The following is a 13,813-nucleotide window of genomic DNA, read 5'->3' as shown; positions in this document are numbered from 1 at the left end:
AACAGCACGGCCATGACACAAGTTCCCAGTGAGTCCCACTGCCAGCAGCCGTCGGGCACTAAAGCATTTGTCAACAACTGTACTCAATCCTGTCACTGACACAGTCTTGGGATAAACTTGCACGTCACACAGATGCCATGTTTTCACTCCTCAGATCAACCTGATTTGTCACACTATGCGCCAATGTGCAAATCTACCATCTTGGACGCACAAACATCATAAAATATTCAGATCTCGATAAAGCAGTGCGTAGAAGAGCTGAATTACTTTAGCTTCGGCAGTAAATCCGCACCGCATATGATTTATATAGAGGGGAGAGAATTAAAGTGGATTTAATATAAAGTTGAAAGAAACTGATTATTCAGAATAATAAGGAAATGGGCGTAGAGGTAGATCGCTTGCAGTGCCGGAGACCTGGGTTCGATCACGACTACGGGAGCTGTCTGTCGGAGTTTGTACCTTCTCCCCGTGACTGTGGGATTTTTTCCGAAAACTTTCCGAGAGAACTGAAAACGTTCAGCAGGTCAGGCAGCATTTTCTGGAGTTGTGAAGCGCAGAAACCGGTTCTTCGGCCCAACGTCCATACTGAGCAAGGGCCTTTGTGAGGGTGTCACATTTGCCAACCTTTGGCCCTTAATTCTACTTGCCTCTATCGTCTCATCTGTCAGCTTGTCTCATACACCCACATCCCTTTCTGTTGAAAAATCTTGCCCCTCACGTGTCCCTTAACTCTGTCCCCTCTCACCTTAAACCTTTGCCTAATACTTTTAGATTCTGAAACCCTCGGACAAAGACTGTGTATCCACATTCCCTCCGACCCTCATGATTTTCTGTAACTTTGAGGTCAGCCCTTCAGTCTGCATAGTTTCTGGGGCAGCAGTCCTTGTGAAAGATTAAACAGTGTTAATGATTCAGGCCAGAGATCCTTCATCAGATAACATTCTGTTTGGTTTCCAGATTGGTTCTGTACCTGGCGAATGAGCCGTTGAAAATCAGGCACCAGGAACCCAAGAACTGTCTGAATCTCAGATCTCTGTCATGTCTCACAATTCAGACAACATGCTTCCGTTTTCCAACAATGGACAATTGCAGAGCGATAGAGTGCTACAGCCCAGAAATAGGAACTTCAGCCCTCTCCGTCCATCCCCACATCTTTGCCCATCTACATAAATCCCATCTGACTGTGCCCTGTAGGTCTTGCCTATTTAACTATCTGTCTAAGGTAGACAAAAAGCTGGAGAAACTCAGCGGGTGAGTCAGAATCTATGGAGCGAAGGAATGGGTGACGTTTTGGGTCAAGACCCTTCTTCAGACTGCCTGTCTAAATGCCTCTTCAACATGCAGACCGTGCCTGATTCCACAACCTCTCTGGTGCCATGATTCAAATGAATCATGGCACCACCTTGGTCAGTCTGATCACGTCTCATTGTTCCTGCTCCCTAAATACTCCCCACTCATCAGACGGGTTAAACCAACTGTGAGGACAGTTAAAGTCTGGTCCGAGGAAGCAGTGTTTTGGAAACACCATCAATAGTGTCACCTCCCTCAAACAGGTGACCATATTCCCGAAACAGAAACATAGAAATTAGGTGCAGGAGTAGGCCATTTGGCCCTTCGAGCCTGCACCGCCATTCCATATGATCATGGCTGATCATCCAACTCAGTATCCCGTACCTGCCTTCTCTCCATACCCCCTGATCCCCTTAGCCACAAGGGCCACATCTAACTCCCTCTTAAATATAGCCAATGAACTAGCCTCAACTACCCTCTGTGGCAGAGAGTTCCAGAGATTCACCACTCTCTGTGTGAAAAAAGTTCTTCTCATCTCGGTTTTAAAGGATTTCCCCCTTATCCTTAAGCTGTGACCCCTTGTCCTGGACTTCCCTAACATCGGGAACAATCTTCCTGCATCTAGCCCGTCCAACCCCTTAAGAATGTTGTAAGTTTCTATAAGATCCCCTCTCAATCTCCTAAATTCTAGAGAGTATAAACCAAGTCTATCCAGTCTTTCTTCATGAGACAGTCCTGACATCCCAGGAATCAGTCTGGTGAACCGTCTCTGCACTCCCTCTATGGCAATAATGTCCTTCCTCAGATTTGGAGACCATAGATGAAAAGAAGACATGGATGAACAGCGAGGTCAGGCTACTGCCGAAAGCACGGGACACCGCTTTCAGGTCAGGCGATGCCCGAGCCTACAGTTCAGCCAGGGCTAACCTGAAGAGGGGCATCAGGAAGGCCAAGCACTGCCATAAGCTCAGGATTGAGGAGCACTTCAACAACAACTCCGACCCCCGACGCATGTGGCAAGGCATCCAGGCCATCACGGGCTACAGACCCTCCAACACCACCCCCACATCCAGCGACGCCTCCTTCCGTGTGGAGCTTAATCACTTCTATGGCCGCTTCGACAGGGACAATCTAGAGACAGCCATCAAGGCTGTGCTCCCTGCCGATCACCAACCACTCACACTCACCCCCTACGACGTATACATGGCACTGAGTAGGACTAATACACGTAAAGCTGCTGCCACTGACGGCATCCCCGGGCGCGTGCTCAGGGTCTGTGCCGCGCAGCTGACAGACGTCTGGACTGACATCTTCAACCTGTCACTTGCCCAAGCAGTTATCCCCACTTGCCTTAAAACCACCTCCATCGTGCCAGTGCCAAAACACTCCACTGCGGCAAGCCTCAACGACTTCCGCCCAGTTGCACTTACCCCCATCATCACCAAGTGCTTCGAGAGGCTGGTCCTGGCACACCTCAAAAGCTGCCTACCCCCCACACTGGATCCCTATCAGTTTGCCTACCGCAAGAACAGGAGTACGGAGGATGCCATCACAACGGCACTTCACTCCGCCCTCTCCCACCTCGACAACAGAGACACTTCCGTAAGAATGCTGTTCATCGATTACAGCTCAGCATTCAACACCATTGTACCATCAAAACTGATCACCAAACTCGGTAACCTGGGCATCGACCCCTCCCTCTGCAACTGGATACTGGACTTTCTAACCAACAGACCCCAGTCTGTTAGGTTAGACAAGCACACCTCTTCAACCCTCACCCTGAACACCGGCGTTCCACAGGGCTGTGTGCTGAGCCCCCTCCTCTACTCCCTCTTCACCTATGACTGCACACCTGTACATGGTACTAACACCATCATCAAGTATGCAGATGATACAACGGTGATTGGCCTCATCCGCAACAACGATGAGTTGGCCTACAGGGAGGAGGTCCAGCACTTAGCAGCATGGTGCGCTGACAACAACCTGGCCCTTAACTCCAAGAAGACCAAGGAGCTCATTGTAGACTTCAGGAAGTCCAGAGGCGGCACGCACACCCCCATCCACATTAACGGGACGGAGGTGGAACGTGTTTCTAGCTTCAGGTTCCTGGGTTGGTCAACATCTCCGATGACCTCTCTTGGACCCACAATACCTCAACTCTGGTCAAGAAGGCTCACCAGCTTCTCTTCTTCCTGAGGAGACTGAAGAAGGTCCACCTGTCTCCTCAGATCCTGGTGAACTTCTACCGCTGCACCATCGAGAGCATCCTTACCAACTGCATCACAGTATGGTATCGCAACTGCTCTGTCTCCGACCGGAAGGCATTGCAGAGGGTGGTGAAAATTGCCCAACACATCACTGTTTCCTCGCTCCCCTCCATTGAGTCTGTCCAAAGCAAGCGTTGTCTGCGGAGGGCGCTCAGCATCGCCAAGGACTGCTCTCACCCCAACCATGGACAGTTTACCCTCCTACCATCCGGGAGGCGCTACAGGTCTCTCCATTGCCGAACCAGCAGGTCGAGGAACAGCTTCTTTCCGGCGGCTGTCACTCTACTCAACAACGTACCTCGGTGACTGCCAATCACCACCCCACCCGGACACTTATTATTATTTATTCAAATCATTTGCTATGTCGCTCTTCCAGGGAGATGCTAAATGCATTTCGTTGTCTCTGTACTGTACACTGACAATGACAATTAAAATTGAATCTGAATCCGAAATGTCAACCTTTCCCTGTCTAGAAAACCTGTGCTCTCTTGTTTTTGACACACCTGGCATGGGAAATAGATTTTGATGTTCTACCCTGTCATTGCCTCTCACTGGTTTATATACTTTTATAACCATATAACCATATAACAATTACAGCACGGAAACAGGCCATCTCGGCCCTACAAGTCCATGCCGAACAAATTTTTTTCCCCTTAGTCCCACCTGCCTGCACTCGTACCATAACCCTCCATTCCCTTCTCATCCATATGCATTTTATGTGGTTAGTAATCCTCCCTACAGCCCTCTCTGTCAGTGAGACATGGAAAATCAATGTGAAGATGAAAAATAAATTGGATGCATTCCAACAACGTTGCTTGAGGAAGATCCTGAAGACTAGCTACAGAGATTGCATCACAAATGAGGATATCTACCGGGAAACTGCAACAAAGCCTCTCAGCCAGGACATAGAGGTACACAGGATGAAATTTGCAGGACATGTACTCAGAATGTCACCAGATCGTGCATCTAAGATAGCATGACCTGGCAACCTGACGGAAGAAGAAAAAGAGGCAGAACAATCTCCTTCACTGCAGGGAAAACAAGACCAGCGGCTCCAATAATTCCTCATAGATAAGGTTCTCCAGTCCATGCCAGATTGTGGGGAATGTCCTCTACACTCTCTCCAGTACAACCACATCCTTTCTCGTGCCACAGATGGAGAAGAGAGGCAGAATGGCACAAATACTCCAAATGTGGATTAACTAGTGTTTTGTAAAGTTGCTGCATAACATCCTATCCATTATATTCTATGCCATGACATAGGAAGGCAGGGATGCCATATACTTTCTTCATCAGCCTATCTAATGCATTGGAATTTTCAAGGAACTTTGGATTTTAACCCCTCGGTCTGTCTATGCATCAACATAACTTAGCATCCTGCCAATGACCCATCTTTATTTTACATCCTAAAATGCATTTGTCAGGATTTCATTCCATCTGCCAATGCTCTACCCATGTTCCAACGGAAATATATCAATGTCTGGGCTCAAACCTCTTGCAATTCCTCTCAATTACTTCACTGAAGAATGAAGGTTGGATTACTGAATTTACGGATGGTACAAAGTAGGAAAGTACGTAGTGAAGGGGACGTGGGGATGATAAAATATGCCAGATCTCTGCCCATTTACCTGACACATATATAGATCATTGTATCCTCCTTATGTACCCTTCACAAAGTACTTTCCTAACTCTCTTTATATTATCAGTAATTCAGTTATCAAAACTTTGGTTGTCAGAGAAGTCATTCACATTAATTGTAAGAAGTTTGGGCCTGGGCATTAATCACTGTGACATACCACTCATGTCAGTGGGCAACCAGAGAAAGATTAATTCATGTCCACTCGCTTCTGTTCACACCCACGTCATCTCCCAATCTCTGAACTTTTTTTCCACAATAACCTTTAATCGGCATTGATCAAATGCCTGCTGAGTACACCCACTGCTGCCTCATGAACGACAATACATGTTGCTTATCAAAGAATTGATGAAGTTGATCAAACGTGTACATGTATTGCCTTTCAGAAAACCTAGGAAACATTGTCCTCCTTCATTATCTTAAGGGGGGAAACCTTCTCCTAATCTGTGTACGCTTGGTTATTAAAAAAAAAAACAAGGCACCCATCTACTCACCAGATGCTTCTTGTACACCACTGGGATGAAGAGAAGGTGACCCAATCACCTGTCAGTGTCAGCTCCAATATGGGGTTTGTGAACAATTCCCTTGGTTCTTGGATCTTGGTCCTCCAAAATGCTCGAATATTTGACGGCTGAAACCGTCGAGCTGACCAGCAACGCGGCCCGGGACAACACGAAGACCCGCATCATCCCCAGACATCTGCAGCTGGCCGTCCGCAACGACGAGGAGCTCCACAAGCAGCTGGGAGACGTGACCATTGCTCGAGGCGGGTGCTGCTATGATCTTTGGTGCTGCCTAATATCCAGGCCCAAGAAAAGCAGCGCAGCCTCTGGCAGTAAGAGCAAACAAATCAGCGAAACGTCAATCTAACGACCCAACGGCTCTTTTCAGATCCACCCACCGTGTCTGTCGAAGGGCTGAATACCGGCTGGGGTGGGCGCGGGGTATTTCCGTTCTGTTTATCCGCTGTCGTATGAAACACCCGGACTAACTCACATTCCACGTTACGACCCTCCAGTTGCCATGAATAAAGCCAACATCTTCCCACACAAAGCGCGCCGCTTCTATCCGGGTTTCTACACAGTCCGCATTCTCTCCGTCAGATACACGGAGCTCTCTCCCAACGGGGTGCAGAGAGAAAATGTAATCTTTCATTTGTGTGACGACATAACTTAACTGGTCAAACAGCATTTGTGGAGGGAAGGAATAGGCGACATTTCGCCGACACGAATCTGTGACTCCATGTAGCAACGCCTCTCTTCATGACCTAATGCGGGACCCGGAGCTGGGGCGGCGGCCTGGAGCTGGGGCGGCTGCCCGGAGCTGATGCTATGGCGGGCCGTCTCGGAGCGGAGACGGCGTTCCGGCTTTCGGCGGCGGCGACATCACCACGGAGGTCCGCTGGACTGGAAGGCGGTATCTCCGGCCTGGATCGATCGCCTCAGCGCAGAGGGAGAACAAGGAGGGAAGAGACGGAGACCAAGACTTTGCCTCCATCACAGTGAGGATGTGCTTGGTGAACTCACTGTGGTGGATGTTTAATTTGTGTTTATTGTATGTTTTGTTTTTATTGGTTCTGTGTATGACTGCTGGCAACACAATTTCGTTCAGACCGTAAGGTCTAAATGACAATAAAGGAATCTAATCTAATGCCACCCACTGTTCGACACCAGACCGGAGTTTCGACACCACTCCACAACAGTACAACCGATCACCAATGTAACATGTTCATTTACAGGAACACATTGACTGCTGCAGGATGCAATATAATTAGTTGCAAATCTCATCGGCCCCAGTTAACCTATAACAAATTATAATTAATCAGATCTCGTGGTCACTGCACCCTCTGTGAGGCTGTGGGCGGCTCTTAGAAGAGCCTTTGTTTTGTGTTGGAATAAAGGGGGTAGTTATTTAGCCGCCGAAGCCGTAGAGAGTGCGGCCCTGTCGTTTCAGAGCGTACACCACATCCATGGCAGTGACCGTCTTGCGCTTGGCGTGCTCGGTGTAGGTGACCGCGTCCCTGATCACATTCTCCAGGAAAACCTTCAACACCCCGCGGGTTTCCTCGTAGATCAGACCCGAGATCCGCTTGACCCCACCACGCCGAGCCAGGCGGCGGATAGCTGGCTTGGTGATGCCCTGGATGTTATCGCGAAGCACTTTGCGGTGCCGCTTTGCTCCGCCTTTGCCTAATCCTTTGCCTCCTTTCCCTCTGCCAGACATGATGCTGCTTCACTCGAGTTGCTGCTCAGTGATAATCTAACTGGTGCTGTCTCATTTTATACACAGAGCCCCGACCTGCTCGAGATACGCAGAGAGTGAGAGGCGGGGAGAGGAGGTGACAAAGTGACAGACAGAAAGAGGGACGTCTCTCATCTTCCAGCTCCGCCCTCGGTTTTTTTTGCAACGGGAAGACGCCCCACAGACCTAGAGTTTGCCGATGACATTGCACTACTAGCAGAGTCGAGACAAATCCTTAAAGAGATATCAGCTCTGGAGGAGAATGCATCTAAGGTTGGATCAAAGATCAGCTGCCAGAAGACTACCAAGCTACCATGCAGACTGGAGACTAGCAGCCAATAGACCAACTGATAATCAATGGGGAAGCTGTAGAAAACGCCACAAGATTTACCTTTCTTGGCAGCATAGAACCATATAAAATAGGTGCAGGAGTAGGCCATTCGGCCCTTCGAGCCTGAACTGCCATTCCATATGATCATGGCTGATCATCCAACTCAGTATCCTGTACCTGCCTTCTCTCCATACCTCCCGATCCCTTTAGCCACAAGGCTAAACTCCCTCTTAAATATAGCCAATGAACTGGCCTCAACTACCTTCTGTGGCAGAGAATAGTAAGATTAAACGAGAACTTACCAGTTTGAAGTTTGATCGTTATTTTATGAGGAGTAACGTTGAGGGATTACGTGAAGAACCCCGCCAGGACGCATGCGTGTCATTCTTCAAAGCAGCGATGTGAAATCACAGATAACTGTAATGACTAAACATAGTAAGATTAGAGATACCAGTTGAGTATATGATCAAGGTGGGAGCGGAGGGCACGTAATGCCTCAATACGTAGTCACTCACATTACTCCTCATAAAATAATGATTAAACTTCAAACTGGTAAGTTCTCGTTTAATCTTACTATTTTACTTCGGAGTCACGTGAGTGACTACGTGAAGATTTTAAAGCTGTGATTTCATGCCATGGAAACGAGTCCATGCATCACATCTGCCTTGATTATGGGGAAAATAGTGTTAACATCATTAGACATCAATACGATATTGAAAACCCAATGATAGATATATTAACACCAAATTATAGCCCCTATTTATGGGGTAAATTATATTACAGAACTTAAAATTGTTTCTGCAAATGTTCCAGGTTTAATGACTGGTTTGTTATAAATCATTGGAAAATTTTCTCCGTTGACCATCCTGCTGTCTTGAGGATTTAGTCCATTAGGAACATCCAACTTCATAGCTGCCGATGTAGCGGCAGCCCTGGTGGAGTGAGATGTAAAATGCTAGTGTCTACTCCAGCCTTATTAGGACCTGTTTTAGCCATCTAGTGATGGTCTGGACTGTCACTGTTTTGAGTGGCTGTTTGTAGCTGAATAAAAGTGACATTTCTTTCCCTCTGATGATCTTAGTATACTCCATATATAATAGTAAGTGTGTTACAATACAGAGACGATCATCTGTCGGGTATGCCCTGAATTCTGTTTTTAGGCCTGCTGACCCCTGTCAGTTCTGTTTGACTAATTCATTGATGTGAAAGTTAAATTTCCAGATGAAATAGCCATGTTGTCCAGCCTTAGGTTCTGTAGTGACTGGACCCTTTGTGCCTTGACCAAGGCCATCAGCATGACTGTTTTCATAGTCCGTTTCTGTAGGGACAGAGCTGTAGCTGGAGACCAGTTTCTTAACATGGTCAGTACAATGCTCACATCCCATATTTGGGAGTATCTGGTTCTTGGGGGATTAACATTAAAATGCCCCTCATGAGTTTGGTTACCAGGGTGTGTCCCAACATAATGCCGCTCTGTTCCTTGCCACAGATATGTTGACAGAGCACTTCTGGCGCAGTTGATGGCACTATGACTGAGCCTCTCATCGTAATGGAGGCTTGCCAGGAATTCCAGAACAGATGGGATGTTCATAGATCTGTGGGTGATCTTTCCTTTGTTACCGGATGGACCAGTAAATTAGGTCTATGATGGATGGTGATGCATGGTTCTAATACCATGTCTAGTATCACCGGGAACCATGGTTGAGTAGGCCAATCGCGTACTATCAAAATACCAGATGCAGAGTCTTGCTGTATTTTCCTTAATACCCAACTGATGAGGCAGAAAGGAAGGAATGCAAAAATAAACAATTTCCCCCAATGCAGCAAAAATGCATCTGTTGCCGCTGCCCCAGGTCTGGTTCCCATGAAACATAATTTGATGGTTACACAAAAAAGCTGGAGAAACTCAGCGGGTGCAGCAGCATCTATGGAGCGAAGGAAATAGGCAACGTTTTTTGGGCCGAAAACCTTCTTCAGACTGATCGGGGGTGGGGGGGTGGGCGGGGACAAGAAAGGGAAAAGGAGGAGGAGCCCGAAGGCTGGGGGATGGGAGGAGACAGAAGGGGGGCTGAGGAAGGGGAGGAGACAGCAAGGACTAACAAAATTGGGAGAATTCGATGTTCAGGTTACACAAAAAAGCTGGAGAATCTCAGCGGGTGCAGGTTACACAAAAAAGTTGGAGAAACTCAGCGGGTGCAGGTTACACAAAAAAGCTGGAGAAACTCAGCGGGTGCAGGTTATGTATATATGTATGTGTGTGTGTGTGAATATGTGTGTGTGTGTGTGAATATTTATGTGTGTGTGTGTGTGAATATTTATGTGTGTGTGTGAATATTTGTGTGTGTGTGTGTGAATATTTGTGTGTGTGTGTGTGTGAATATTTGTGTGTGTGTGTGTGAATATTTGTGTGTGTGTGTGTGTGTGTGTGTGTGTGTGTGAATGTTTGTGTGTGTGTGTGTGAATATTTGTGTGTGTGTGTGTGTGTGAATATTGTGTGTGTGTGTGTGTGAATATTTATGTGTGTGTGTGAATATTTATGTGTGTGTGTGAATATATGTGTGTGTGTGTGTGTGAATATTTATATGTGTGTGTGAATATTTATATGTGTGTGTGTGTGTGTATATTTATATACAGGTGCACAACCTTTTATCCGAAGATCCAAATAACGAAAACCTCCGAATAGCGGGCATTTTTTTCAGTCCTTGAAGAAAGGTCCTTGAAAACATTCACCGAGGTTGGCCCGCAGAGGTGACAGCAGAACCTCCGGTCGGCCCCTCGAAGAAAGGGGAACTAAATCCCCATTCATAAAAGAGAAGGTGAGGGTATATTGCGCGGGAGGGTTAATAATTGACAATATGCTGCTGTCTGCCCGCTGAGTTAAAAAGTTCCCACGGTAGACTCACGATACACAGTGTATCGTGAGTCTTGCGTGGGAACTTTTTAACTCAGCGGGCAGGGAGCAGCAGATTGTCGCTCCCTTCAGTTTCACCCCACCTACACCCCTCTGCTTCCCGGCCATGTGTGTGACCCCTTCCCTGCCCTCTCCAGCTCCCCGCCCATTGCACCGGCGCGGGGGCTTTGCACCGGAGACGTCAGGACCAACGGGACACCGACCCCCAGGCCCACTGCAAGCACGGAGATCCCAGATCAGCAACTCCAGCCCAGCCCCGTTCCAACTCCAGAGGAACACGCTCGCCGTAGGGACAGAAGCTGATGGTGTGCAAGGTACGTCTTGTTCTTGGGGTGGCGCAGCTCGGGCTGTGGGCGAACTGCCATTTGTCACCGTAGCGGCCCATCGGGGAGCGGATTCCTCTGGAGTTGGAGGGGGAGGGGGGTATTGTGCTGTTTGATCGCCCCCTGCTATCCCAGGGACAGGGAGACAGGACGTTCACCGAGGGCGGCCCGCAGAGGTGACAGCGGAACCTCCGGTCGGTCCTCGACGAAAGGGGAACTAAATCCCCATTCATAAAAGAGAAGGTGAGGGTACATTGCGCGGGAGAGTAGGAATCCCAAGACAAAGTTGAGTGAGCGTTCACCGAGGGTGGCCCGCAGAGGTGACAGCGGAACCTCCGGTCAGTCCTGGAAGAAAGGGGAACTAAATCCCCTTCATAAAAGAGAAGTGGAGGGTATATTGCCCGGGAGGGTATATCGCCTACCTGGAAGAAACCGGACATTTTTTCCAGGATGTCGTCTGCACACCAAAGCTCACGTTTGGCGCCAAACGCACGTCGCCTCTGCTGCACACGGATATAAGAGTGTGAAAATGTCGCCTTAGGCCGCCTAAGGGCATGTAGCCCCGCTAGGGTGACATGAGTGCGGGAGGTGATTCAATGCTGCGGTCACATTTACAAATTCAGGAATTCACTGCATTTCATACAGACATTTATTCTGCAAGAAAAAAACTACATTGAAGACTAAAACTCGCGACTGAGGAACTGCCGGGATCAAGGCGCAAACTCGCGACCTTGCACTCTACCACTGAGCCAGCCATTAAAATCTACGCAAAAGAATTTCCATTCCGAAGGCCGACAAATTCCGAATTACGAAAAGTGTCTGGTCCCAAGGCTGTCGGATAAAAGGTTGTGCACCTGTATATGTGTGTGTGTGAATATTTATATGTGTGTGTGTGTGTGAATATTTATATGTGTGTGTGAATATTTATATGTGTGTCAATATGTATGTGTGTGTGTGAATATGTGCGTGAATATATGTGTGTGTGTGAATATATATGTGTGTGTATATAGAAACATAGAAACATAGAAATTAGGTGCAGGAGTACTATATGTGCCATTCGGCCCTTCGAGCCTGCACCGCCATTCAATATGATCATCATGCTGATCATCCAACTCAGTATACCGTACCTGCCTTCTCTCCATACCCTCTGATCCCTTTAGCCACAAGGGCCACATCTAACTACCTCTTAAATATAGCCAATGAACTGGCCTCAACTACCCTCTGTGGCAGAGGGTTCCAGAGATTCACCACTCTCTGCGTGAAAAAAAGTTCTTCTCATCTCGGTTTTAAAGGATTTCCCCCTTATCCTTAAGCTGTGACCCCTTGTCCTTGCCTTCCCTAACATCGGGAACACTCTTCCTGCATCTAGCCTGTAGAACCCCTTAAGAATTTTGTTCGGATCTATAAGATACCCTCTCAATCTTCTAAATTCAGAGAGAGAGTATAAAATCTATCTATCCAGTCATTCTTCTTGATAAGACAGTCCTGACATCGTCCAGGCAATCAGTCTGGTGAACCGTCTCTGCACTCCCTCTATGGAATAATGTTGTGTGTTCCAATACTCCATGTGTGTCACTCAACTTTCCTATCTGTAAAAAAACCGCCAAAATGTTGAATTTGTGCTCTGAAAAAAATTGTGGAAGTTGGGTAAGTGTGAGAGACATGTACCCAACATTAGAATTCCAAACGTGAAATGAAATGTAGGAAAAGAGAAGCGAGAATTGAAGGGACAACAGCAGCTAAAGTGTTTGGTAAACATTGGCTGTGTAGATATCGTGATTGAAAATATTGGAATTATCGTGTTTGCTCACTGCATTTCATCAACAGTAAGGCATTATTCGTGTTTTTTCTTGATTCCTTTGGTATCTAAAAATTCTCAGAAGTGATGAATCTGGCTGTAAAATTTTCTTCAGATGCGTTTTCATTTTGTACGTAAAAACCCACTTGTGAACCATGGGCGATTTAAAAAAAAATACAGCCAGATTTATCACTTCTGAAACTTTTTAGATGCCAAAGGAATCAAGAAAAAACACTAATAATGCTTTAGTGTTGATGAAATGTAGTGAGCAAACGGCCAATGTTCGCTAAGCACTCTGTCTGTTGTCCCTTCAGCTCTCACTTCTATCTACCGTCATTTCTCCTCACTTTTGGAATTCTGAAGTAGGCTAAATGTCTCACATGCTCATCCCGATTTCCATAATTATTTGCAGCGCAAAAATGGACATTTTCGGCGGGTTTTAACGGACCCGCTACGTTCAGATTCAGATTCAACTTTAATTGTCATTGTCAGTGTACAGTACAGAGACAACGAAATGCGGTTAGCATCTCCCTGGAAGATGGAGTTGGAAACAATGGTAACTGCCTACCTGCAGTACATCACGTGTAATCCATTTGGTGTAGCGTAGCAACAGTACGAGTCATGGGTCGTGACCCGACTGCCGTGAAACCTCCCTCTGTGTGTGTGTGTGTGTGTGTGTGTGTGTGTGTGTATGTGTGTGTGTATTGTGTGTGTGTGTGTGAGTGTGTGTGTGTGTGTGTGTGTGTATGTGTGTGTGTGTGAATATGTGTGTGTGTGTATATGTATGTGTGTGTACATGTGTGTGTCTGAATATGTGTGCGAGTGAATATGAGTGTGATTATATGTGTGTGTGTGTGTGCGTGATTATATGTGTGTGTGAATATGTGTGTGTGTGCATGTGTGTGTGTGTGCATGTGAATATGTGTGTGTGTGTGTGTGTGAAATAATATAATATTTCGTAGTTCAGAGCTTATTTGTTAAGTTTAATAGTGTGGTGGCTGTCAGGAAGAAGCTGT

General features: G+C 47.0%; 1 protein-coding gene and 1 long non-coding RNA gene across 2 annotated transcripts in view; one reads left to right on the top strand and one right to left on the bottom strand.

Annotated features, from left to right (window-relative positions):
• Window positions 1-7,071: 7,071 nt before the first annotated feature.
• On the bottom strand, window positions 7,072-7,474 carry LOC129715501 (histone H4). Its single transcript, XM_055665373.1, has one exon. It carries the CDS (start codon window positions 7,414-7,416, stop codon window positions 7,105-7,107), a length of 312 nt encoding a protein of 103 aa, XP_055521348.1. The 5' UTR covers window positions 7,417-7,474; the 3' UTR covers window positions 7,072-7,104.
• Window positions 7,475-12,600: 5,126 nt separating this feature from the next.
• LOC129715499 (uncharacterized) overlaps window positions 12,601-13,813 on the top strand; it is a 4,212-nt gene continuing 2,999 nt past the window's right edge. The window contains exon 1 of the long non-coding RNA XR_008726509.1: window positions 12,601-13,353. This is a non-coding gene — a long non-coding RNA (uncharacterized LOC129715499). The remainder of the gene's footprint in view (window positions 13,354-13,813) is intronic.

This window comes from Leucoraja erinacea, unplaced genomic scaffold, assembly GCF_028641065.1.
Source record: "Leucoraja erinacea ecotype New England unplaced genomic scaffold, Leri_hhj_1 Leri_1209S, whole genome shotgun sequence".
NCBI classification, from domain to species: domain Eukaryota; kingdom Metazoa; phylum Chordata; class Chondrichthyes; order Rajiformes; family Rajidae; genus Leucoraja; species Leucoraja erinaceus.
This window is presented reverse-complemented; position numbering and strand designations above follow the sequence as displayed.